The sequence below is a fragment of the Aspergillus campestris genome (genome assembly GCF_002847485.1).
Source record: "Aspergillus campestris IBT 28561 chromosome Unknown P168scaffold_10, whole genome shotgun sequence".
NCBI classification, from domain to species: domain Eukaryota; kingdom Fungi; phylum Ascomycota; class Eurotiomycetes; order Eurotiales; family Aspergillaceae; genus Aspergillus; species Aspergillus campestris.
In genome coordinates, this window is record NW_020194345.1 from 640,253 (window position 1) to 661,080 (window position 20,828).

The 20,828-nt window shown below is 55.4% G+C and overlaps 7 protein-coding genes across 7 annotated transcripts; 4 read left to right on the forward strand and 3 right to left on the reverse strand.

Moving 5' to 3' along the window:
* Positions 1-1,825: 1,825 nt before the first annotated feature.
* On the forward strand, positions 1,826-3,430 carry P168DRAFT_241129 (MFS general substrate transporter; the record flags this gene model as incomplete). Its single annotated transcript, XM_024833750.1, has 3 exons — positions 1,826-2,225; positions 2,290-2,802; positions 2,856-3,430. The coding sequence occupies 3 exons, from the start codon at positions 1,826-1,828 to the stop codon at positions 3,428-3,430; spliced, it is 1,488 nt and encodes a 495-aa protein (XP_024690638.1).
* A 1,132-nt stretch (positions 3,431-4,562) lies between these two features.
* P168DRAFT_272889 (peroxiredoxin) lies at positions 4,563-5,831 on the forward strand. Its single transcript, XM_024835341.1, has 4 exons — positions 4,563-4,612; positions 4,738-4,846; positions 4,922-5,427; positions 5,485-5,831. Exons 1-4 carry the CDS (start codon positions 4,590-4,592, stop codon positions 5,516-5,518), a joined length of 672 nt encoding a protein of 223 aa, XP_024690639.1. The 5' UTR covers positions 4,563-4,589; the 3' UTR covers positions 5,519-5,831.
* A 790-nt stretch (positions 5,832-6,621) lies between these two features.
* Positions 6,622-9,741, forward strand: P168DRAFT_292161 (putative regulatory protein Ral2). Its single transcript, XM_024837534.1, has one exon. It carries the CDS (start codon positions 6,807-6,809, stop codon positions 9,525-9,527), a length of 2,721 nt encoding a protein of 906 aa, XP_024690640.1. The 5' UTR covers positions 6,622-6,806; the 3' UTR covers positions 9,528-9,741.
* A 689-nt stretch (positions 9,742-10,430) lies between these two features.
* On the reverse strand, positions 10,431-11,987 carry P168DRAFT_320606 (F-box domain protein; the record flags this gene model as incomplete). Its single annotated transcript, XM_024840378.1, has 1 exon — positions 10,431-11,987. One exon carries the CDS (start codon positions 11,985-11,987, stop codon positions 10,431-10,433), a length of 1,557 nt encoding a protein of 518 aa, XP_024690641.1.
* Positions 11,988-13,549: 1,562 nt separating this feature from the next.
* Positions 13,550-15,127, reverse strand: P168DRAFT_283808 (putative pantetheine-phosphate adenylyltransferase; the record flags this gene model as incomplete). The annotated part of the gene is made up of 2 exons (XM_024836085.1): positions 13,550-14,865; positions 15,118-15,127. The coding sequence occupies 2 exons, from the start codon at positions 15,125-15,127 to the stop codon at positions 13,550-13,552; spliced, it is 1,326 nt and encodes a 441-aa protein (XP_024690642.1).
* P168DRAFT_272899 (WD repeat protein) lies at positions 15,103-17,946 on the forward strand. The gene is made up of 4 exons (XM_024835342.1): positions 15,103-16,181; positions 16,234-16,834; positions 16,898-16,972; positions 17,040-17,946. Exons 1-4 carry the CDS (start codon positions 15,426-15,428, stop codon positions 17,456-17,458), a joined length of 1,851 nt encoding a protein of 616 aa, XP_024690643.1. The 5' UTR covers positions 15,103-15,425; the 3' UTR covers positions 17,459-17,946.
* An 87-nt stretch (positions 17,947-18,033) lies between these two features.
* On the reverse strand, positions 18,034-20,500 carry P168DRAFT_292164 (acyltransferase family protein). The gene has a single exon (XM_024837535.1). It carries the CDS (start codon positions 20,060-20,062, stop codon positions 18,443-18,445), a length of 1,620 nt encoding a protein of 539 aa, XP_024690644.1. The 5' UTR covers positions 20,063-20,500; the 3' UTR covers positions 18,034-18,442.
* Positions 20,501-20,828: the final 328 nt, after the last annotated feature.

The window sequence follows — 20,828 nt, forward strand, 5'->3', positions numbered from 1 at the left end:
AAGACAGGAGAGCTGAATGGGATGGACGGATGGCCAGCGGAGGACGCGACGATCACGGGAGGCGTGATATATGATGGCCCTGACATGACGCGCTTACCCGCTCACGGTCCATGAGGCTGGCTCAGTTGTGGGGAAGGGGAGGAGGCCCAGGAGTGATGCTATGAAAAGAACCGAAGAACTGCGTAGAAGATGAAGATATCGGGACTTACGGTCTTGGGGGAGGCGATCTCGTCGGCGGCCGGGGCGCCCTCAGCCTTACGCTTGGTCATTGGAGACGCGGTGGAAAACAGCTGAGCGAAGAAATCCAAAGTGAAGACGGACGGGAATAGTAGATCAGGATTTGACGATAGAGACTATGGATGAGAGAGGGAGGTTGAAGTAATTTGATTTATTTCGTAAGAAGCATCAGAGGTCAAGATAGAGAAATAAAATAAAATAAAATCAGAGAAAAAGGGAGATGAGGGAGAAAGAGGAAAATCAATCCAAAAATAAAAGAAAAAAAGAAAGAAAGAGAGACGAGAAAATAGAGAGAAAAAGAAGAAAAAATAAGATAATAAGATAATAGAATAAAATAAGATAAAATAAAATAAAATAAAATAAAATAAAAAGAAAAAAGGTGGGATCGGCCAGTGAAATTGGCGACAGAAGATGATCCAGAACACGCCCAGATCTCTCGTCCGACGTGGAGAAGAGATTGTGAGGGGAAGAAAGTGATAGAGAGGGAGGATAATTTAGAATATATATAAATAAATAAAAGAGATCAAGAGAGATCAAGAGAGAGGATCAAAAGTTGGTCTATTTAAGTTCTATAAATCAAGGCAGCATCAAAAGTTCACAACTTCAGCAGAAACAAAGTCATCAAACTGGGGGAAAATAAGAAAAATGAGGGAAAAAAGAACCAAACTGGGGGGATCAGAAAAAATAATTATAGAATCATTCAAAAATAGAGAAAAAGAGGGGAACAATAGAAAAAATAAAAATAAAATAGAATAAAAAGAAAATTGTTTTGACCGACGCGTTGCCTGCGCGTGACGCCTCAGGCAGGAATGTCACGTGTCTACTATATCCACACATACCACCGGGCCGACAGGTTCGACTGGGAGGGATAGCTTGGGTCAGGACTCAGGACAGTCTGTCTTTCAGCAAGCAGATACCCCAATGCCCGATACTCCATCTCTGACCATGAGGGTTCACTGTAGACGGACTCTGAGGATGCCTCCGGTGTATGTGTACCTACGGACCGCCTTCTCGTTCCAGACGAATTTTTCACCTTCAATCATACTGCAGTCCGTCAACCAGTCATCGACCATGTCAATTCCCCATCGAATGAGTATAACATGTCGAGGAACAGGATCTGCACCGACAAGCTGGGTGCCGGACCGAGAACAATCAAAAGAACGATAAGAGAACCGGATCAGTTGAAACCGGTATCGGCTGGCCCACTTCGTCAAGCTTCTCCTCCACTTAGAACGGCCAACGAACTGATCGCCCCCGTTGGTTAGATGGATTAATAATTACGTGTTAGATGGACAGCGCCTCTCTTCTACTTGAGCTAGAGGGGACTCTCTTTTATCTCGACCATCTGACCTTTCTCGTCGTTCTTTCTTGCCCTTCCTCTGTCTCTTCTCTCTGCGGGGAAAAGTCGTGGTTGGCGGGCTGTCCACAGAATCAACCATTCCCGAGGATGGGAACCGAACCGGAAGAGCGTCGGCAAGCGGACACGACCGCACCAGAACACAACGCCCTCCAGTCGAGGCCCGCACAATGGGACCTGTCTCAGAGTCACGACGCCGCCCCGAAACCTGACCATCGACCGACGACCACCATGGCGGACGCCCCCCACGAGATCGAGCACCAGTACCTCGACTTCGACACCCCGTTGCCCTACCCCGTGGGGATCTCGTGTCCACGGGATGGCCAGCGGGATCCACCCCCGGCTCCCAACCTCGCCAAGTATGGATCCCCCTTCTCTTGGTCCGAATCCCGCAAGACTGTCGTCACCATCATCTCCTGCGGAGTGACCGCCATGTCGGCCTACGCCGCGGGTGAATATACCCCGCCTGCCAACGAGTTGATGGAAAAGTGGCATGTTGGAAAAGTCGTGTATAATTTGGGTATCACCCTGTTCACACTGGGTTTCGGGATTGCTCCCATGGTTCTCGCGCCTTTCTCGGAGATCAATGGTCGAAGACCCATCTTTGTCTCAAGTGGGTTGGTCTTTACAGGTCCGTCTCCCTCTCTCTCTCCCTTCACTCAAATCGTACGAAGGATGAGGTTAATGTGGAACAGTCTGCTTGATCGGGTGTGGAGCGACGGATTCCTTTGCTGGCATGCTGGTCGCACGGTTTTTCCTGGGTATTGGTGGATCCACATTTTCCACCATGGTCGGCGGCGTCATCAGCGACATTTACCACACCGAGGACCGGAATGCGCCCATGTCCTGCTTCTCCGGGGCCGTTCTCTTTGGAACGGGTCTGGGGCCTCTGATCAGTGGCTTCATCGCGAAGCGCGCTAGCTGGCGGTGGGTGTTCTACTCGCAAGCCATCGCCGCCGCCCTCTTTCTCGCCATCCTCTTTTTCTTCTTGGACGAGACCCGGGGGAGTGTGCTCCTCAGCCGAAAAGCCAAGGCGCTCAACCAGTATTACGACGCCTTGGAAGACGCCGGGTACCACGGCGTGGTCTTTGGCGCGGAGGACCCGGTGGAGAAGCAGCGGGTGCAGCGCATCCGGTGGAAGGTCAAGAGTGACGAGGAGCGCGAGAGCATCGCCAAGATGATTTCCATCTCCTGCTACCGACCGTTCCGTATGTCCCCCCCCCTTCTTGCTGATCGCTCCTGTGGGTACTGACGTTTGTAGATCTCCTGTTCACCGAGCCGGTGGTGTTTTTCTTTTCGCTGTGGGTGGCCTTTAGCTGGGCGGTTCTGTACTTGCAGTTTAGCTCCCTGCCGCTCGTCTATTCCACGAACTACGGGTTTGACATTGAACAATGCGGCTCGGTCTTTGCAGCGGTATCGATCGGCTCATTGCTGGCCACCCCTTTGAGCATCTATCAGGAACACCTCGCCAGTCGACTGGGCAAGATGTCCAGTACCCCCGAGGGACGGCTGTACTTTGCGTGCATCGAGTCCGTGCTGATGCCGATCGGGTTGTTCTGGTTTGGGTGGACATCGTTCCCGTCGATTCCTTGGATTGTCCCAACCCTAGCGGTGGGGTGTTCCACGATGGGGATCTTCTCGATCTATCTGGCGACGTTCAACTACCTGGCGGACACGTACCATCGCTATGCCAGCTCGGCGATTGCAGCCCAGTCATTCTGTCGGAATATACTGGGCGGGGTCTTTCCCTTGGTGACGGGCTTCATGTTCACTAACCTGGGGTATCCGGGCGCCTCGAGTCTGCTCGGTGGGATTGTAAGTGTGGCTGCGCTATGAGGCCGTATTTGAACTAACGATGCCAGGGAGTTTTGTTGACGATAGTGCCGTGGGTGTTGGTGTTTTACGGGCCCCAAATCCGGGCTCGGAGCAAGTTTGCGAGCGTAAGTCGGCCTTCTCTTGAGGTTGTGATTGATCTGACGTCCGTAGGAAATCATGCACCAGCACTGATCGACGGCATCTCCAGTATGCACGGCATCACCGAACATCTAATTGTCTATACACTCCGATCTCGCCCCGAACTACGCAAGTAGATAGATACAGGGCATGAGATTAATATAAAGGAAAGACATGCATCTGCGGAAAGACCTGACAAGTGGGTCAGTCCACGGTCCGGGGCCCCTGATTCGTTCCCCGGGTCTTCCAGAAACCGGTGTCAGGGTCGGGATTAAACCTTTGACTGGCGTAGGTACGACAACCCTCGCAGGTGCACGCATCTGAGTTGGAATCTTCCCTCTTCTTCCATTCGTCGGCGTGCTCTCCAGGCCGGTCCCTTTGTCAGGTAGCCTCGCCCGGTGGGTGAATGACGGCAGGTGATGTGCGCAATTGCGCCATCATCCGGGGAGGTTATTGGTTTAGGGGGTGTTCGACTGTTATCCTCGGGCAGTCGGCCGACTGGACATAGACTCGAATGTTTCTAGTGATGTACGGGTCTAGATAGAGACTGAGGTCCTTCAGACTAGAGATGGAATCACTGTACAATTCTCCATCTTGTCGTGTCTAACAATCCAGGTCAGTGAGGACCTTGAGTATCGGCGACCACGATGATGCGGTGCCCGAACTCCTCCTCCTCTACCTATAGTAGTGGTCGTCTGGTGGACCTGAGGCGCTAAACATCCCACTTGGATGAGCTCATGACTGACCAATCAGGATGCGGGCGGTGACAGATTGCGTGATCGGAGAGAGGGCAGGGGAGACTGTGATTGGGGGAGAGGAGGAGGGGTGGCAGAATCCACGGTCTCTATGGTGGAGGTGCCTGGAAGTAGCCTGAGGATGGAGTAATGATAAACAATCCGGCGGGGAGTTCTCGCTCTGCTATAAATCTTCTTCCCCTCTTGATCTTCTCTTCTCTCTTCTTCTCTTCTTCTTCTTTACTTTCGGTATTCTCTGCTTTATTAAATTACTGTTCTCTTGAACTCACTCTTCTACCTACTTCACCATGGCTCAGGAACGCTCGACCCCGTACGTTGTACCCCTCTCTCTCTATCTTCCTGTCTATCCTTCTCTGTCTATCTTTCTATCTTCCTGTCTATTCTTTTCTGTCTATCTCTCTCACGTCTCTATCAAATAATTAACTGACTGAATAGCCTCCGTCTCGGCTCGACCGCCCCCAACTTCACCGCCGATACCTCCAACGGCGAGATCACCTTCCACGACTACATTGGCGATAGCTGGGCTATCCTCTTCTCTCATCCTGTAATTCCACCCCATCACAATGAAGAAAGAAGATGAAGAAGTAGTAGAAGAAGAAGAAACTAATAGATAATATAGGATGACTTCACCCCCATCTGCACCACCGAGCTCGGCGCCTTCGCCAAGCTCGAGCCCGAGTTCGCCAAGCGCGGCGTCAAGCTCATCGGCCTGAGCGCCAACGGCACCGAGTCCCACAAGACCTGGATCAAGGACATCGACGAGGTCAACGGCTCCAACCTCAAGTTCCCCATCGTCGCCGACCCCGAGCGCAAGGTCGCCTACGCCTACGACATGGTCGACTACCAGGACACCACCAACGTGGACTCCAAGGGCATGGCTCTCACCATCCGCTCCGTCTTCATCATTGATCCCGCTAAGAAGATCCGTCTGATCATGTCTTACCCTGCTTCGACGGGCCGCAACACTGCCGAGGTGCTCCGTGTGGTTGATGCGCTCCAGACGACGGATAAGAATGGTGTCGCTTGCCCGATCAACTGGTTGCCCGGTGATGACGTCGTTATCCCTCCTCCCGTCTCGACGGAGGATGCGCAGAAGAAGTTTGGTGAGATTCGTACTGTTAAGCCGTATGTTTTTTTCTCCCTCTCTCCCTTGTTGTTGTTACAGTGACTTACTGGAGATAGGTACCTGCGCTTCACCAACCTTAACAAGCAGTAAATTGTCCAACCTAACTGTCGCCTATTCCAAGAGATGGTTAATCCATTGGGAAGGATGGAAGGAAGGTCTAAAACTACAAACCACTGATATGACGTGACACCTTAATAAATGATACCTCTGACGACAGACATGATTCCTTGGTTGCCTCATGGAGCACCTGTTCGCTTGTAGTAAATACTGGAGAGAGGATGTTGATCGAGTGTGCCCCTCCCTCTACCCTCTAGTCTCCCCCCTAACCGGAAGTTTTCTCCTGACTATCACATGGCGCCCAGGATCTCCCCGGTGGAGTCGCGTTCGATTCTAACTAGATCAGACTTGGTTCAGGTAGTCCTTCCAGCATTCTTTGTGGTACAGTAGTACGGAGACAGGGTACTGCTCCGTAGTTACTAGTTCATTTGCCGTCCCCACCGGTGAGTGGATTCTATCTGAGTCCGCTATTCTGTAGTCGTCCTCCAGGGCCGGAGATAGATAACTTAGACCCTGATTAGCGATTCCACGGGGGTTTGACAAAAAACGACGCTCCCTTCTTCTAGAACGGTTCCAGAATGCGACGATAACCTGTAGTCCGACCCTAAATATTCAATCCCACTGAGGGGTTGCTTTTCAAACAGGAACGTGTCGATAAGATAGAACCAGGGGTTCTCCGTTCTCCCCGTCCGGATTGTCCCCACTTGGCCGAGGTTTGATTCTTGTGTCTTTTTCTCTTTCTCTCTCTTTCAATCTCTCTCCTGGGTTTCGTTCCTCCCAGTAATTTTATACGATAAATCAAACAATCGCAAGGTAGGACGCTAATCCCTTTTCTATCCCCTGTCACGACGCGGGAAGGCCCTTTTTTCTTCCAGCCACTGCTGAGGACGGCGGGGACACGACGACCAAAAGGGAGAAAACCCACAACTCTCCGTCTTTCACTCTCTCGACTAGTTCTGACTCAACCTCTCTCCTCTCTCTCTCGTCCTATTCTCTCTCTTCATCCGACCTCTCTTTCTCTGTAATAATTAATTCCTCGTCAGGACCCATACTCCCTATTTATCGCTACCACTCGATCGCGACCGACACCTGTACTTAACCCCTCGTCGCTATTCAGCCTAATCCCATCTTTTTCTCCCCCCCCCCCCGCGGCGAGGGTGATGAGATTCTACGAATACGGACCATAACCGTGGATCGGGTTTGGAGTTGGAGAACAACATCGAGCGATATTAGGAAAGAGACCGGTCTCTAAACATACACAATGATGTCCAGAAGTCAATCCAGCTTGGGCTATCTGGATTCCGCCCGAGAGGATCCCTCCATGCCGGGAGTCTCCCCAGGCTACGGTCAACCGCAGTCCGCCGCCGGTCCCATCAACCTCTCGGGCCTCGTCTGCAATGTGCGCCGCACCACTGGCCGAGAGCCACACCCCCTGGTCGGGGCTACCACCACCATCCTCGGCGATCGCCTCTACGTCTTTGGCGGACGCGTCCTCTCCAAGAGTCGCCCGCAGTTGACGTCGGATATCTACGAGCTGGACTTGATCCGCCGTCACTGGTCCAAGATCGACGCCTCCGGCGACATCCCCCGCCCCCGATACTTCCACAGCATGTGTGCGCTGGGCGACAACAAATTGGTCTGCTACGGCGGTATGTCCCCCGCCCCCAGTCCGCCCGCGGAGGCGATCCCCGCCGGTCAGGACGCCCAGCCCGAGGTCGTCGTCATGTCCGACATTCACATCTTCGACGTCCCCTCCCGCACCTGGATCCGCGTGCCGGCCACCGATTCGCCGCAGGGTCGATACGCCCACTGCGCCACCGTCTTGCCCTCCACCGCCCACTTCACCTCCGCCAGCGCCCCCTTATCCGCCATCCAGCATAACCCCGCCTCGGCGAACCCCCACCAGGGCTCCATCGGCGTTGACATCGATGGCTTCGGCGGCGCCGAGATGGTCGTCGTCGGCGGTCAGGACAGCACCAACCACTACATCGAGCAGATCAGCGTCTTCAACCTGCGCAGCCTGAAGTGGACCGTCACCACCTCGTTGGGCCGCAGCTGCGGCGCCTACCGCAGCGTCGTCGCGCCTCTCGTTGGCTTGAAGGTCTCGGACATCGGCTCCGCCGCCGCCGACCGCGAGACGTCCGATCCGCCGCTCGAGGAGGACACCGACGCCGAGGGCTGTCCCATGCTGATCTACTCCAACTACAACTTCCTCGACGTCAAGCTCGAGCTCCAGGTGCGCCTGCCGGACGGCCGACTGGTCGAGAAACCCATGCAGACGCACACGTCGCCCCCTGGGCTGCGCTTCCCCAGCGGCGGCGTCATCAACGGCCACTTCGTGGTCAGCGGCACCTATCTCACCTCGTCCAAGCAGGAGTACGCCCTCTGGGCGCTGGACCTGAGGACTCTCACCTGGGGCCGCATTGACGCCGGCGGCTCCGTCTTCGGCCAGGGCAGCTGGAACCGCGGTGTGTTGTGGCCGCGCCGCAACACCTACGTCATCCTCGGCCACCGCAAACGCAGCCTCGTCGAGGACTACAACCACCGCCGCATCAACTTCTCGCACACCTGTCTCGTCGAGCTGGAGGCCTACGGGCTGTACAACAACCCCTGCCTCACCGCCCCGACCAGCGGGTACATCTCGCACAGCGCCCCGGCGGTGCCCGCGTCGCTGCAGCGGAAGCTGGCCCAGCTGACCTCGGGCGGCCGCCCCTTCTCCGGCGGCTCCGACGAGCTCGGCCAGCTGGCCCAGAGCCTGCCCGAGCTGGCCGACATGGAGCTGCAGGCCGTCGGCGGCGAGCGCATCCCCGTCAACTCGCGCATCCTGACGCGCCGGTGGGGGCCCTACTTCATCCAGCTCCTGCGCGCGTCGTGCGACAGCGGCGCCTCCGACGCGGCCACGCTCCGCCCCGCGCTCCACATGTACCCCAACCGCAACTCCAGCATCACCATCACGCCGTCGATCGGTCAGAACAGCACCTACTCCACCGCCACCACCCTCGTCAGCCACCCCAACGCCCCCTCCGCCAAATCCCTCCTCGCCAACCTCGAGATCCCGTCCGCCCACTCCCTCCCGCCCACCTCCCGCCTGCGCGTGCTCTACCTGCCCCACACCGCCCTCACCCTCCAGGTCCTCGTCCACTACCTCTACACCTCGTCCCTGCCCCCGCCGGGCTCCGCGCTCTGCACGCCCCAGATCCTCTGCTCCCTGCTCCAGCTCGCGCGCCCCTACCAGGTCGACGGCCTGCTCGAAGCCACCGTCGAGCGCCTGCACCAGGTCCTCGACGGCCGCAACGCCGCCGCCGTCTTCAACGCCGCCGCCATGGCCGCCGGCGGCGGCCGCGGCACGGGCTTCATCAGCGGGCCCGGCGGCACACTCGAAGCCCTCAACGACGCGCACGCCGCCCGCGACTCCGCGACAGGCGGACGCAACCCCACCGGCCCCGCCACCCACACCTCCAGCCAAAGCCGCCTGACCTCCGACTCCTCCGACACCGAACACGGCACCGCCTCCGGCGTCTCCGCCGCCAGCAGCACCAGCGGCACCTCCGGCTCCCGCGGCATCCCCCTCCGCATCAACACCAACATCTTCTCCCGGCGCCGCGGCACAACCACCACCACCACCACCACCACCGCAGCCAACACAGCCACCACCCCGGCCGACCGCGACCGCGAAGACTCCATCAGCAACGCCAGCACCTCCACCTCCGCCTCCACCAACACCAGCTTCGACCACTCCGACTCGGACATCGGCGGCGACGAGCACCACATGCCGCGCCACAGCCACGCGCGCTCCCGCCGCGACACGGACGCGGCGATGCGTCCCGAGCGCGAGATCTGGACAGCCGACCTCAGCAGCGTCATTGGCTTGCAGAAGCGCGGTCTCCGCGGTCTGATGGAGGGTCGTCGGCTGCGCGAACGCAGCTCCAAGCCGGGTAGTACCGGCGGGCCGATGGCTCTCCCTGTGGATGGCGCGAGTAGTAGTTTGGGCCATAATGGGAGTAATGGGGGGTTGACTCCTGGGGGGGTGGTCGTGTTATGATAGTTGTCTTGATGATGGGTATTATTGCTGATGGATTATCAATGTTGGATGGATATGAATATGGATATGGATATGGATGCTTGATGGATATAGGAAGGAGTCGGTGGGTTACTCGACGTGATTTATTTGATCAGTGGGATATTTTAAGGGCCAGTTGATGGTGAATAATGAATGGCCTTGGATATAACTAGACGGATTATCTCATATATCTTACCCTATTGTTGTCCATATACGAATACTCTTACATTTACACTTATATCGATCTGACATTGACCCTATCCTTATTGTTGCATGATGATACAAATAATACTTTGATTCTGGATTCTCTTTTAGATTTTACTTATTCTATTGGATCTGCCTGTTTGTAACTCATGTGTAGTTGGGTATAGTCGTATTAGTATAGTGTAGTGTGCTTCTTTGCTTGCTTATATTGGGATAGTAGTCCTAATAAGGAAGGGCAGGAGAAGAAGAAGATATATCCTGGTTACTGACGAGACATAGACATAGACATAGACATAGACATAGTATTACCACTTAACACAAACAAATAGAATAACTAACCCCATATATCGACTCAGATCAAATCATCTCAAATCATATAGTTAATGACATGTCATGGTAATAAACTCTTCTACAAAACTCGCATTATTCACCGAAATGTCATCAGATATACTGCCCTGTTCTACTCACGTTCTGTCAGAACTATCTGTCTGTCTGTCTGTCTGTCTGTCTGTCCTAATAAAGCACCAGCAAAGAATTATCAGATGGAATAAAATAAGATAAAATGATACGAGATATACTCGCATATCTCCTATAAAACTCGCCAATAACAAACACTCAAATAAACAACTCAATAAGATAAATCAAATAACCAAGCCAAATCATAAAATAAATAAACTAGAATCAACCCCACCCGTCATTGCCCCCACTAGACGATAACACCCACGCCTCCCAGAAGAGTCTTTGGTCCCGTCTTACGCAGACACCGTCATCGCCGAGCTCATCAGCAGATAATCCCCGCAGCCGCTCCAGCGTCGGCCCTGAGAACGATCGCCGCGTGTTCCCCCGCGGGAGGAACGACATGTGGTCTACGCTGAGGGCTGTCTGGGGCGGGGGGGATTCAGAGGCTGGGCGCGTGATGATTGGGATGAGTGGTGGGTATGTTTCTGGGGTACTGCCGTTGGGGGTGCCGTTGGAGCTGCTGCCGTTGGTGGTGGTGTTGTTATTGGTGTGGGCGGCCTGGACGTAGTTTATGTCGCGCAGGTCGATCCGCTCGAGGTGGTCGAGGTCGGAGTGCAGTGTGGATAGTACGTCGCGCCAGTAGCTCCCCTCGCGCAGGTAGATGCTTGTTAGCCGGATGTCGCGTAGGGGCCGTCTGTGGCGGCTGATGAGGCTGATGAGTTCTTCCGCGTGGAGCCGCCAGCCCTGGATGCTGAGCGTGCGGAGACGCTTCCACTGTAGTCTGTGGAAGATGGCTTCTAGTGGGAGGTCTAGGGGGAGTCCTGGGGGGAACCCCAGGTGGATTGCGGTGAGGTTGCGCGCGGCGAGGAAGAAGTTGTGGAAGACGCTTGAGAGGCTGCCCATGTGTGCCGTCATGTCGCTTGTTGTTAGGAAGGTCACATCTAGGCTTGTGAGGCGGGTGCCGAGCTCTGACAGAGTGGTTGGGGGCGCCTGTGACAGGCGGACTGTTGCGTCTGGGCTGATCTGTGGTCCGACGAAGCGGACGCTGTGCCGGGTGGATTCCAAGAGGGAGATGCCTAGGCTAGACACGGCGCGGGAGCACGCTGCGCCCCAGTCGAGGCTGGTGTCGCGCCCCAGCGCGCGCTCCCGTATGTAGTCCAGGGCCTTCTCGTCTGCCTTGTCTTGCAGGCGCAGGAGCTTGACCTGCTGGAGGGAGGTGAAGGCTGCGAGCGCGCGGCGCAGGAGCGAGACGTCATGGTCGTTGTCGAGGATTTCGCGCTGGTCGTGGAAGCGCCGTTGGTGGATGCGCGCGTCTGGGAGTGTACCCGAATCGACCCCGTTTAGGAGATTGCTCCATCCTAGATTCGTTCTTGTCAGCTGGACCTTTTTCCCCTGGAGGTAGGGCGGGACTTCAGAGACGGTACCGCTTCCTTGGTAGAAGGGTCGCACCATGTACGTGAAGTATCTGACATGGCAGGCCAGCTGCATGCTCAGAAGATCCTCCAGTCTCCCGAACCCTTCCCGGGAGAACCGCAGGACGAAGCGGGGGAATTTCCGGGGCGTGCCTATCCGCGTGAAACGCCGACACACGAGTCGGAATCGGTCTAGCTCCGTCTGCTCGCCGTACGCGGAGATTGAATTGAGATCGGGCCCGGGGGCGAGAACCGTGTCTCTTGCGACGGCGCTGTCGTTGAGAAGTTGCTCGGAACCGAGCAGGAAGGATAGGACCTCCGAGATCAACTCGTCCGCCAGGTCGTTGATGTTCCGCGGTCGGTCCATGATTTTCGCACAGCAGGGGCAGCCGCGTGTCGGGCTGCGTCGGTCTCTCGCAACCGCATGGAATGCCAGCCTGACGAAAGGTGGGGAGGGACCAGGAGAGGTGACACCCCGTAGCAGTTGGGCGTCAAAAGGAAAATCAGAGGAGCTACGGGGGTACTTGAGGGATAGGAATTTAAAGCAAAGAAATCCAGGGAAAATAAGCAAAGATGCACGGACATCCGACGCGTCTTTAAGCAGAGGACAAATATTTTCAAAAAAAAAATAAGATAAAATAAAATAAATGATTTCAGGGACGAAAGTGATACATCCCCCTCGCACGCAGCAGTGACAAAACACTGGCAACGACACAGCAATCAGCGGGCCACGGATGCCGCACCTGCAGCAAGTCGATATGTCTGACAAGATTTAGAGCGTCCCACATCGACCGTCAACTAGTCCAGTGGACTGGGATCACCAAAGCGATATTCCGAGCTTCGCCCCCGGACCAACCGACCCAGGATATTGGACGACACCTGGCACATCGCGGTCACATGATTGAACGAGTATGCGGATAACCAGCGCGAACCTGCAGGAAAACTTGCAAGAAGGAAGCGGAGGGGTGTGGAAGGATTGGAGGAGAGTGGGAGATAGGGTTGGTCGGCCAGCAGGGGGGGTTGTGGGTGTGGAAGGAAGAGGAGGGAGAGAGAGATGGGAATGATGCGACGTGAGAGCCAGATACGACAGACGCCCACTGCAAGGGAACCCCGCCTGGGAAACGAATCATGGTGCTCCATTGCCTTCCAAGCCTAGATCCATCTTTGCGACTGGCTCGACCGCCGGCGTTGATTGATTGCTCGTTGCCCTCTCAGGGTAAAAAGTCCGAAAGCACACCCCCCATCAACCAGATCCCGGGGACTCAAGTAGCGGCGTCGATTTGCAGAAAGGGATCGGAATCCCCAACAATGCCATTGCAGCCACACCTAGCAATTCTTCCGTGGCCACGTACTGAACGTGGGCGGGAAAGGATCATCGTCCACTTAGAGCGCCTCATTAGTATCCAGCAGCAGTAGCGTAAAACACTTGCGCCCGATCGCTAAAGACCATCATAACCAAACCATGCATACAAAGACATGGGGAAAAGAAAAAACAGAAACATGGAGGGCATGCAGAGAGGTGGGTATATAGGAATCGTTCTGAGAATGTCTGGTCCAAGAGAAAACAACGCGTCAACCCTTGTCTCTGACAGTTATATGCATGGGTGGAGACACGTATGATTTACAAGAGTGATGGGTGCACGTTCATCGATTGGCGCCCGATGCCTCTCGACTGATCGCAAGTGCGAAACACCCAAAAGAACCACAATAATGGACGAGGAAGAAACGAAGGGAAGCTTAATAAAAAAGAAGGACGAAAAGAAGATTGATGACCATCCCAGGGTGCACCTATCTTGACAGATGCGTCAACTCCCCTGTCGTGTTTCGACTTGTAAACCCCATGTCTGTGTTCACTGGGGAGAGACTGACGACTTCTAGAACCCAGGACCAGGCAGTTGACAGGCTGGCAAGCCACTTTGATTTAGCTAGCTACTGATTCTGGGCCATCTCCGTTCGGCGCCGTCTAATATCCGTGCTGCTGATCTTGGATGCGAAATCCTTGACGTCGCCGGTTGACATGTTCCCTGTGTCGAGGACATCAATCTCGAACACTTCCAGACTCCGCCAACCTTTCTTGGTCCGCTCCTCGTTGATCGCCATCCCTCCGGACCGAGTCTCCTTGGAGACGACGATGGCGCTAATATCCTCGTCGGTGATGGTCGGGCCAAATGGATCTGATATCTTCACCAGTCGCAGAGTCAATTGCGGCCGGATCATCAGGAGGATGTATTTGCCATGGGACTCGAGCTGCGATACGATTTCGGTCCGGGTCGAGCTGCTTTCCGGGGGTCCAAAGTCCAAGATGGCTGATAGGAAGGATCCGGTACTCCTACATCGCTCCTCCCAGCTCTCCAGGACGTCGGCGTATTTCTTGTTGACCAACAGCTCGTCCCCAGTCATGCCGACCGTGACCACCCTCTCTCTCTCCTTGTCGGCCTCCGTGATGGGCTGCAAGGCCAGGACCGTGGCGGTGAGCAAGAGCTTGTGTCCGATATGGAGATGGTCGAACGTGCCTCCTACAGCCACCGAGTAGTGGGCGATGGCGTCATCCTCGGGGTCCTCGGATGCGAGAAGGGATTCCGACGCCGTCCACTCTGGCACCTTGGGGATCGACTGGAGGCCACCGACGCCGGGAGACCCAACCCGAGGGTAAACACTACTGAAGTCTGTTGCCAGCTTCTGACCTACTTGATTTCCCGGGTAATAAACATGGTCCCATAGTCGCGTGGATGTCGCCAGCGTCCGAAGGCTAATAATGGGGCCTGTCGGTACTGCCGAGGTCGTTGTATCCGCGGACAGATCGGAATCCACCAGAATCACTCGCGTGTCGATACCTCCCGCTGCGTCCAGCTGAAAATCATTCCTTACGCCGATAACCCCAATTAGGCTGTAGATATTTGCCACGAGGTGTTGCAGAGGTTTGAACACTTTCGACCGGGGCAAGTACTTTGGTGACAAGAGACCGGGGAGGGAGAGTGCGATGTCCAGGATCGCTATGTGGTTGGAACCATTGAGGTCGCTAGACAGTTTCGAGAGTACATTTGTTAGGATCGGCTCATAGATCACTCTGAACTGCTCAACGGACGTGGAGGATGGTGGAGGGAGGAGCAGTAAGGCGGAGGGTTCAGCGATAGAATCCATGACACTATTGCGGGGGGTCTGCACGGGGGAAGGCGGGGGAGCTCCAGGTGGAGGATTAACCAAGGGTTGGGTGGGATATGACAAAATCAAGCTGGTGACTGAGTCTATACAGCAAAAGAGTATTTCAAGAAGACAGAGAAAGTGAAAGAGATCGATAGGGACGAGAGAGAGAGAGAGGAATATAGATCGAGATGATGATGATGCTATTCGATCCCCCGCAGACGGCTGAGTCATCACTGACTAACATCCTGTCTCACTCCATCCCCAGCCTGCTCTCTCTCTCTCTCTCTCTCTCTCTCTCTTCTGCTTCAATTGTGTCTCCTTTGCCTCCTTTTTTCCACTCTCTCTCCTCTTACTCACAGTCATCATTCTCAGTTCTTCCTTCTCCCTGAATTCATCTCCACCATTGTTCTTGAATCTTGAGAATGCTCTTCTGAGAGATTGGCCAAGGTCGCTCTTCTGGACCTCCCTGATTTCCCACCTCTTTCCGAGCGCTATTGAAGCTCTCTGACACTTATCGCTTCTTGGCTTCCCTTTGAATAGCCTTGCGATCGTAACTGCTGGTCAGACCTGTCGGAGGAGTGTTGGTTTACCGCGTGAAGGCGCTGGAGATATCCGGGAGGCCCTGGGACAATATCGCTAGTCAGGCCCGAAGGTCGTCGCAATGTCAAACCCCGCATCGTCTTTCGATCCTCGACGGTCGACCATCTATGGCCGTCCGGAAGAGCTTCACATTCCTACAGGAGGTGGGGGACCTGCCAATCTCCAGCGGCAGTCAATGTCCCATGAGTATGCCGCGGGGGTCGATAATCATGTTCCCTCGATCAACGTGCACCCGTCCAGCTCCCAGCCAAACCAATATGGGCCCGGGAACGCCGGTAGCGGCCCTCTCCCGGGGGCCTTGCAGCCTGGTAATGCCGTTCGTCCCAGTGCAGTGGCTGTGAACACCGCGCCATCGGGGATTCCGACGCTCCCCCAGTTGTCAACCCAACAACCGCCGCCGCAGCATCCACCGTCCCAGCAACCACCGACGACCCCTCGCTCCAATTCCCACGGGCCGTCCAGATCCAGCCCGGTCGGCTTCGATGTGCAAAAGTACAAACCGCACGGGGCCCCGGAAACTTTCAGGTACCCACCGTCGCCCGGTGCGGCTGGGTTCCAGCCGCACACCCCGCAAGGCGCCAATTACTCGCCGCTCGGACTGGCAGATATCCGCCCAACGGGGGACCTTCTGGGCGATCACATCACCGGTCCCGGATCCGTCCCCTACACCGATACCCAGGTGCCGACCAACAGCAACTACATCGCGCCATGGCCGCTCTATGCGGTGGACTGGTGCAAATGGCCCGTTTCGGGGAATTCCGGATCGTTCGGGGGCAAGATCGCCTTGGGCAGTTACTGCGAGGACAACCACAACTATGTACTGACCGCTCCGGCGAATACCTCACGGTCCATGCGCTAACGTGCCCTAGATCCAAATCGTCGATACACACTGGACCCAACCGGACCCAGATACACCCGATGCGGCTGCAGGCGAGATTAAGCTGGACTACGTCAAAACTGCAGAGGCTACCCATTCGTACCCGGTCACGCGGATTCTCTGGGAGCCCCCGTCGTCGCAGAAGCAGTCGACCGATCTGCTGGCGACTTCCGGTGACCACCTCCGGCTATGGTCGCTACCGGCCGCGCAACCGGTCCATTCGAACTCCATCACCCGCCCGTCCAGCCAGCGGGATAGCCCGTCCTCCAAACTGTCCCCGCTCGCGCTGTTGTCGAACTCGAAATCCCCGGAACACACGGCGCCGATCACCTCGCTCGATTGGAACACGATCTCGCCGAGTCTGATCATCACCTCCAGCATCGACACGACCTGCACCATCTGGGATATCCCGACGTTGACCGCCAAGACGCAGCTCATCGCGCACGACAAGGAAGTATACGATGTCCGGTTCTGCGCCAATAGCGTCGATGTCTTCGTCAGCTGCGGTGCCGACGGTAGTGTCCGCATGTTCGATCTGCGCAGCCTGGAGCACAGCACGATTATCTATGAGCCGACGGACAAGAACGAAAAACGTACTGCCTGTCTTCCCCGTTTCATCTTTCCTCTCGCCGTGACTAACCCGGATCTGTTTCTAGTGGTCAGCCCTCCGGCCAACGGCAGCCCCTCGGCTCCGTCCAGTTCCTGGCCGCCGCCGCTTTTGCGCATCGCGGGTAAGTCTCGACATCCGAAGAAGCACAGACTTAGTAGTAGTCCAGACTAACAGTATTTTCCCACCAGCATCGCCGCACGACGCCCACCTCCTCGCCACCTTCTCGCAGGACTCCAACCTCGTCCGAGTCCTCGACGTGCGCCAACCGGGCCAAGCCCTCCTCGAACTCAAGGGCCACGGCTCGTCAGTCAACTGCGTCGAATGGTCGCCCAACCGCCGGGGCCTTCTCGCCTCCGGCGGCGACGACAGCTTCGTCCTCCTGTGGGATCTCATGAACCCGCAAAACTCGGTCCCCGTGCCCCCGGTGGTCCAGAACCCCGCGACCCCCGCTACGACCTCCGAGCGCGGGCCCTCGGCCGCCTGGCAATGCGACTACGAAGTGTCCAACATCAGCTGGTCTCCGCAGGGCGGGACCACCAGTGGAGGGCACCCGCGCGATTGGTTAGGGGTGTGTGGTGGACGGGGCATCTGGGGGGTTTCAATTTAGAGGGATCATTTTATATTTCGATATCCTTTTTTTTTTCCCTTCTCTTTTCTTCTCGCATTCTGATTGACTGAAGTTATTTACCCCATATGTTTCATTTTTTTATCTTCTTTTTCTATTTTGGTTGCTGGTCGGTCTCCCGTCTCTACACTTCCCTTTCTTCCCAATTACTTACTATACAATCCATCGACGGGGGAAAAGAGAGACAAAAAAGACAAAAAGAAAAGACAAAAAAAGAAAAAAAGGGCAAAGGAAAGACGACATCGGCATCCATCATGTAAAGCGCTTTTTTTGTTCGATTTTGATATGGGATGGATGGATGATGGATGGACGGAATGGCATGAGACGAATGAATGATTGAACGAACAAGCAAAAATCCAACCAACCCAACCAACCACTGCGTGTGTGTGCTTCTTAGATCAGTAACTTACTTGGATGGATGGATGGATGGATGGATGGATGGATGGCTGGCATATTACTGACTATACTTTATATTCTATACTTTATACTACTATATTACTATACTATACTACACGACACTACAGTTAGTACAACTACAAATTAAATAGAAACGGAGAGAGAATAAATAAATCAATAACAATACAACTCGACAATGTCCAGGTAGTCCTCGAGGAATCCAAGACCGCAAACTACGCCAGGTAGATGGTATATACAACTGTAAAAACAAAAGAATAAAAAAAAGAGAAGAACAAGAAAAAGGAAAGCGCTGTACAAGAATCCATTCGGTATCCAAATCCGATTCTAACCCCCCACGTCCATACCAACCCCAACGGGAAGAAATACAAGATGATGACTGACTGACTGACTGTGGACCTAGCACCGGGAAAGGCCAAAGGAATGAAGGTGGGAGAGATAGGAGAGGGGGATAGTGATCGTACCCGCTAGAGGCCAGCTAGAGGTTTTTTTTTTGGGAGTCCGAGGATGATGAAGATTATGAAAGAGGGCGAGAAGGGTGGAGAAGACTGTTTAAACTGATCGGTTGGGATTAGGGGGCGGCGGGGTTGGCCCCTTGATCATGACTTGGCTCTCGACCCAGCGGGCAAACTTGACGCTGGGAATGTCGACGGCGCGCCAGAAGATATCAGCTGCCCAGATGGAAATGGGGAGGCAGATGCTCCAGCCGATGAGGAAGCCCATGCAGTACTGCAAGTTGGTCTCCTTGCCCGTGAGGCTCCAGATGTTGGGCATGAGGGAGTAGCCCAGCGAGTGGAGGATGGGTCCGTGGACGATGTAGAAGGCAAAGGAGATCTTGCCGAGGTACTGCGAGAGCCCGTTGGTGAACAGCTTTTGGATCTCCTTGGAGTGGTTGATGCTGCAGACGATGAGCACGGCCCCGATGGTCTGGGGAAACCGGTGGGGCTCGGGGTAGGTCTCCGGGATGACCTGGTAGGTCCACATGTAGAAGGGGGTCCAGCGGCAGCCGGTGTTGGGGGTGGAGCCCAGGTAGAGGCCGACGAGGAACAGACCGATCCAGAGCTTGCGACTGGCGAGGTAGCGGGCGAGCTGCTGGAGGGAGCGGGGGAGCGTGAAGCCGTCATCGGGGTCGGAGCCGTCGGCCGGGCGGGGCGGACGCTCCCACGTGCCATTGATCAGGTCAGCCTCGGCCAGGAGCATGCCACTCAGGAAGAGCACGACGTCCCAGCGGCCCCAGCGCATGCAGAACCAGATCAGGCCGCTGACGAGCGACAAGCGAACGGCGGTCTTGGCGCGGGAGGTGGCCAGGATGGTCAGGAAGAGCACGATGGAGCAGCGGAATTCGACAGGGATGGTCCAGAGGTGCGGGTTGTAGTAGTTGTAGTAGAGGGCCCAGTTCCAGGGGTTCATGAGGGTCATGATCGTCAGGTGCCAGTCCCAGTACTGGTCGTAGAGGAGCTCCATCAGCTCCGGGTGTTGCTCGTTGGTGCCCTGGATGGTGTGACCCTCCTTGATGACGCCAAAGGAGTAGTTGTAGAAGCCCATGCGCACGGCGATGAAGACGGCCGCCAAGCCGACGATGGCTGGGACGTAGAGTCGGAGGCCGCGGCGAAAGGTGGAGGAAGCCAGGGTGAGGAAGGTTTGATCGAACATGCGACTGCGGATGGTCTTGATGGGTTTGTAGGAGAGGACGTAGCCGGAGATGACGAAGAAGATGGCGACCATGATATGACCGGAGACGACCATGTGGAGGATGGGCAGCTGCCAGAGACTGTAGTTTTCGCCATTGAACCCCCAGCCGACGGCGACCTTCCAGGTGTAGGTGAAGAGGAAGTGGAAGTTGAAGACCAAGAGACAGGCCCAGCCGCGCAGACCATCCAGGGCGGCGATGGCATGGAGGCGGCCCGCCTCGGGAGGCTGGCCGCCCACCAGATGTTGCCAAAAACTCGGGGTGAGGGCGACCAGGAAGTTGGTGAAGGCGCGATCAATGTGTGTTTGCCAATCGTCGAAGAAGTCGTCCAGCTTCTCGGAGACGCCCGGGGAATGGTTCCGGGCGGAGCGGGAGCGGGAGTAGTAGTATGGGGAATCCTGATCTCGGGGGGCCTCGATGTCGTGGAGAGGGATGTCTTGGATGGGTGGTGAGGCTCGAGAGCCTTGGTGGGGAAGCGCCATGGTGATCGATGGGGCGCAGACTTTACCTGCGAGGCAGTCGGAGAGAGAGGGACGAGAGGGGAGAGGAGGGGAGAGGAGGAGGAACGGGAGTCGGTGGAGCGGGCGAGTCGGTGGTTGTCGGTCCCGAGTGGTGGTTGAGTCGATTGCGTAAGATGAGGATTACCCACCGCAACCGGCAAGATCGATGAGAGGTTGGCAACGGGGGGTTGTAGTCTGATGAAACGTAGATTCGGTGGATTGACAGCGGATCGAAGGGATCTTTTCGAGAGACGGAGAGTAGTAGATGGTTCAACAAGGGGATGGACACGGCGGGGAGATCATGCTGGTCGTATCATTTGAAGCTGATCGATACCACATTGATGGTATGTTGGAGATAGTCTCGAGAACCTGTATACTGAGATGTATCTCGAGAATGGGGGTTGAGAGAGAGAACAGAACGAAGGAAGAGAGGAGTAGGAGAGAAGGAGAGAAGGAGAGAAGGAAGAAGAGAGAAAGGACAAGTGGTGAGTTGTTAGTCTGATCCTGCCAGGGTTGATCAGACCGATGGCAATGATGACAGAGATCAGGTACTATATAATTATCGAATACAAGATACAGAATAGAGAAGAGAAGAGAATATAATACTGTGAAATAAATGAAGTTATTGAGATTTCTGGATAGAAAAGAACGCGACTGGTGCCTGAGGTGCACGCTGACTAAGCCACATTCAAGGTGAAGATATTCAGAATCCCAGAATCACCAGATATAAATCAGAGATCTAGTCATT

What these genes read in the sequence shown, in the direction of transcription:
- P168DRAFT_272889 (XM_024835341.1), top strand. Translation starts at nt 4,590, where the DNA reads ATGGCTCAGGAACGCTCGACCCC. An exon ending in CTATCCTCTTCTCTCATCCT is followed by an intron (nt 4,847 to 4,921) that starts GTAATTCCACCC and finishes TAGATAATATAG; the next exon opens with GATGACTTCACCCCCATCTG. An exon ending in GAGATTCGTACTGTTAAGCC is followed by an intron (nt 5,428 to 5,484) that starts GTATGTTTTTTT and finishes TACTGGAGATAG; the next exon opens with GTACCTGCGCTTCACCAACC.
- P168DRAFT_272899 (XM_024835342.1), top strand. Translation starts at nt 15,426, where the DNA reads ATGTCAAACCCCGCATCGTCTTTCGATCCTCGACGGTCGACCATCTAT. An exon ending in GACGGACAAGAACGAAAAAC is followed by an intron (nt 16,835 to 16,897) that starts GTACTGCCTGTC and finishes ATCTGTTTCTAG; the next exon opens with TGGTCAGCCCTCCGGCCAAC. An exon ending in GCCGCTTTTGCGCATCGCGG is followed by an intron (nt 16,973 to 17,039) that starts GTAAGTCTCGAC and finishes TTTTCCCACCAG; the next exon opens with CATCGCCGCACGACGCCCAC.
- P168DRAFT_292164 (XM_024837535.1), bottom strand. Translation starts at nt 20,062, where the DNA reads ATGGCGCTTCCCCACCAAGGCTCTCGAGCCTCACCACCCATCCAAGAC.
- P168DRAFT_292161 (XM_024837534.1), top strand. Translation starts at nt 6,807, where the DNA reads ATGCCGGGAGTCTCCCCAGGCTACGGTCAACCGCAGTCCGCCGCCGGT.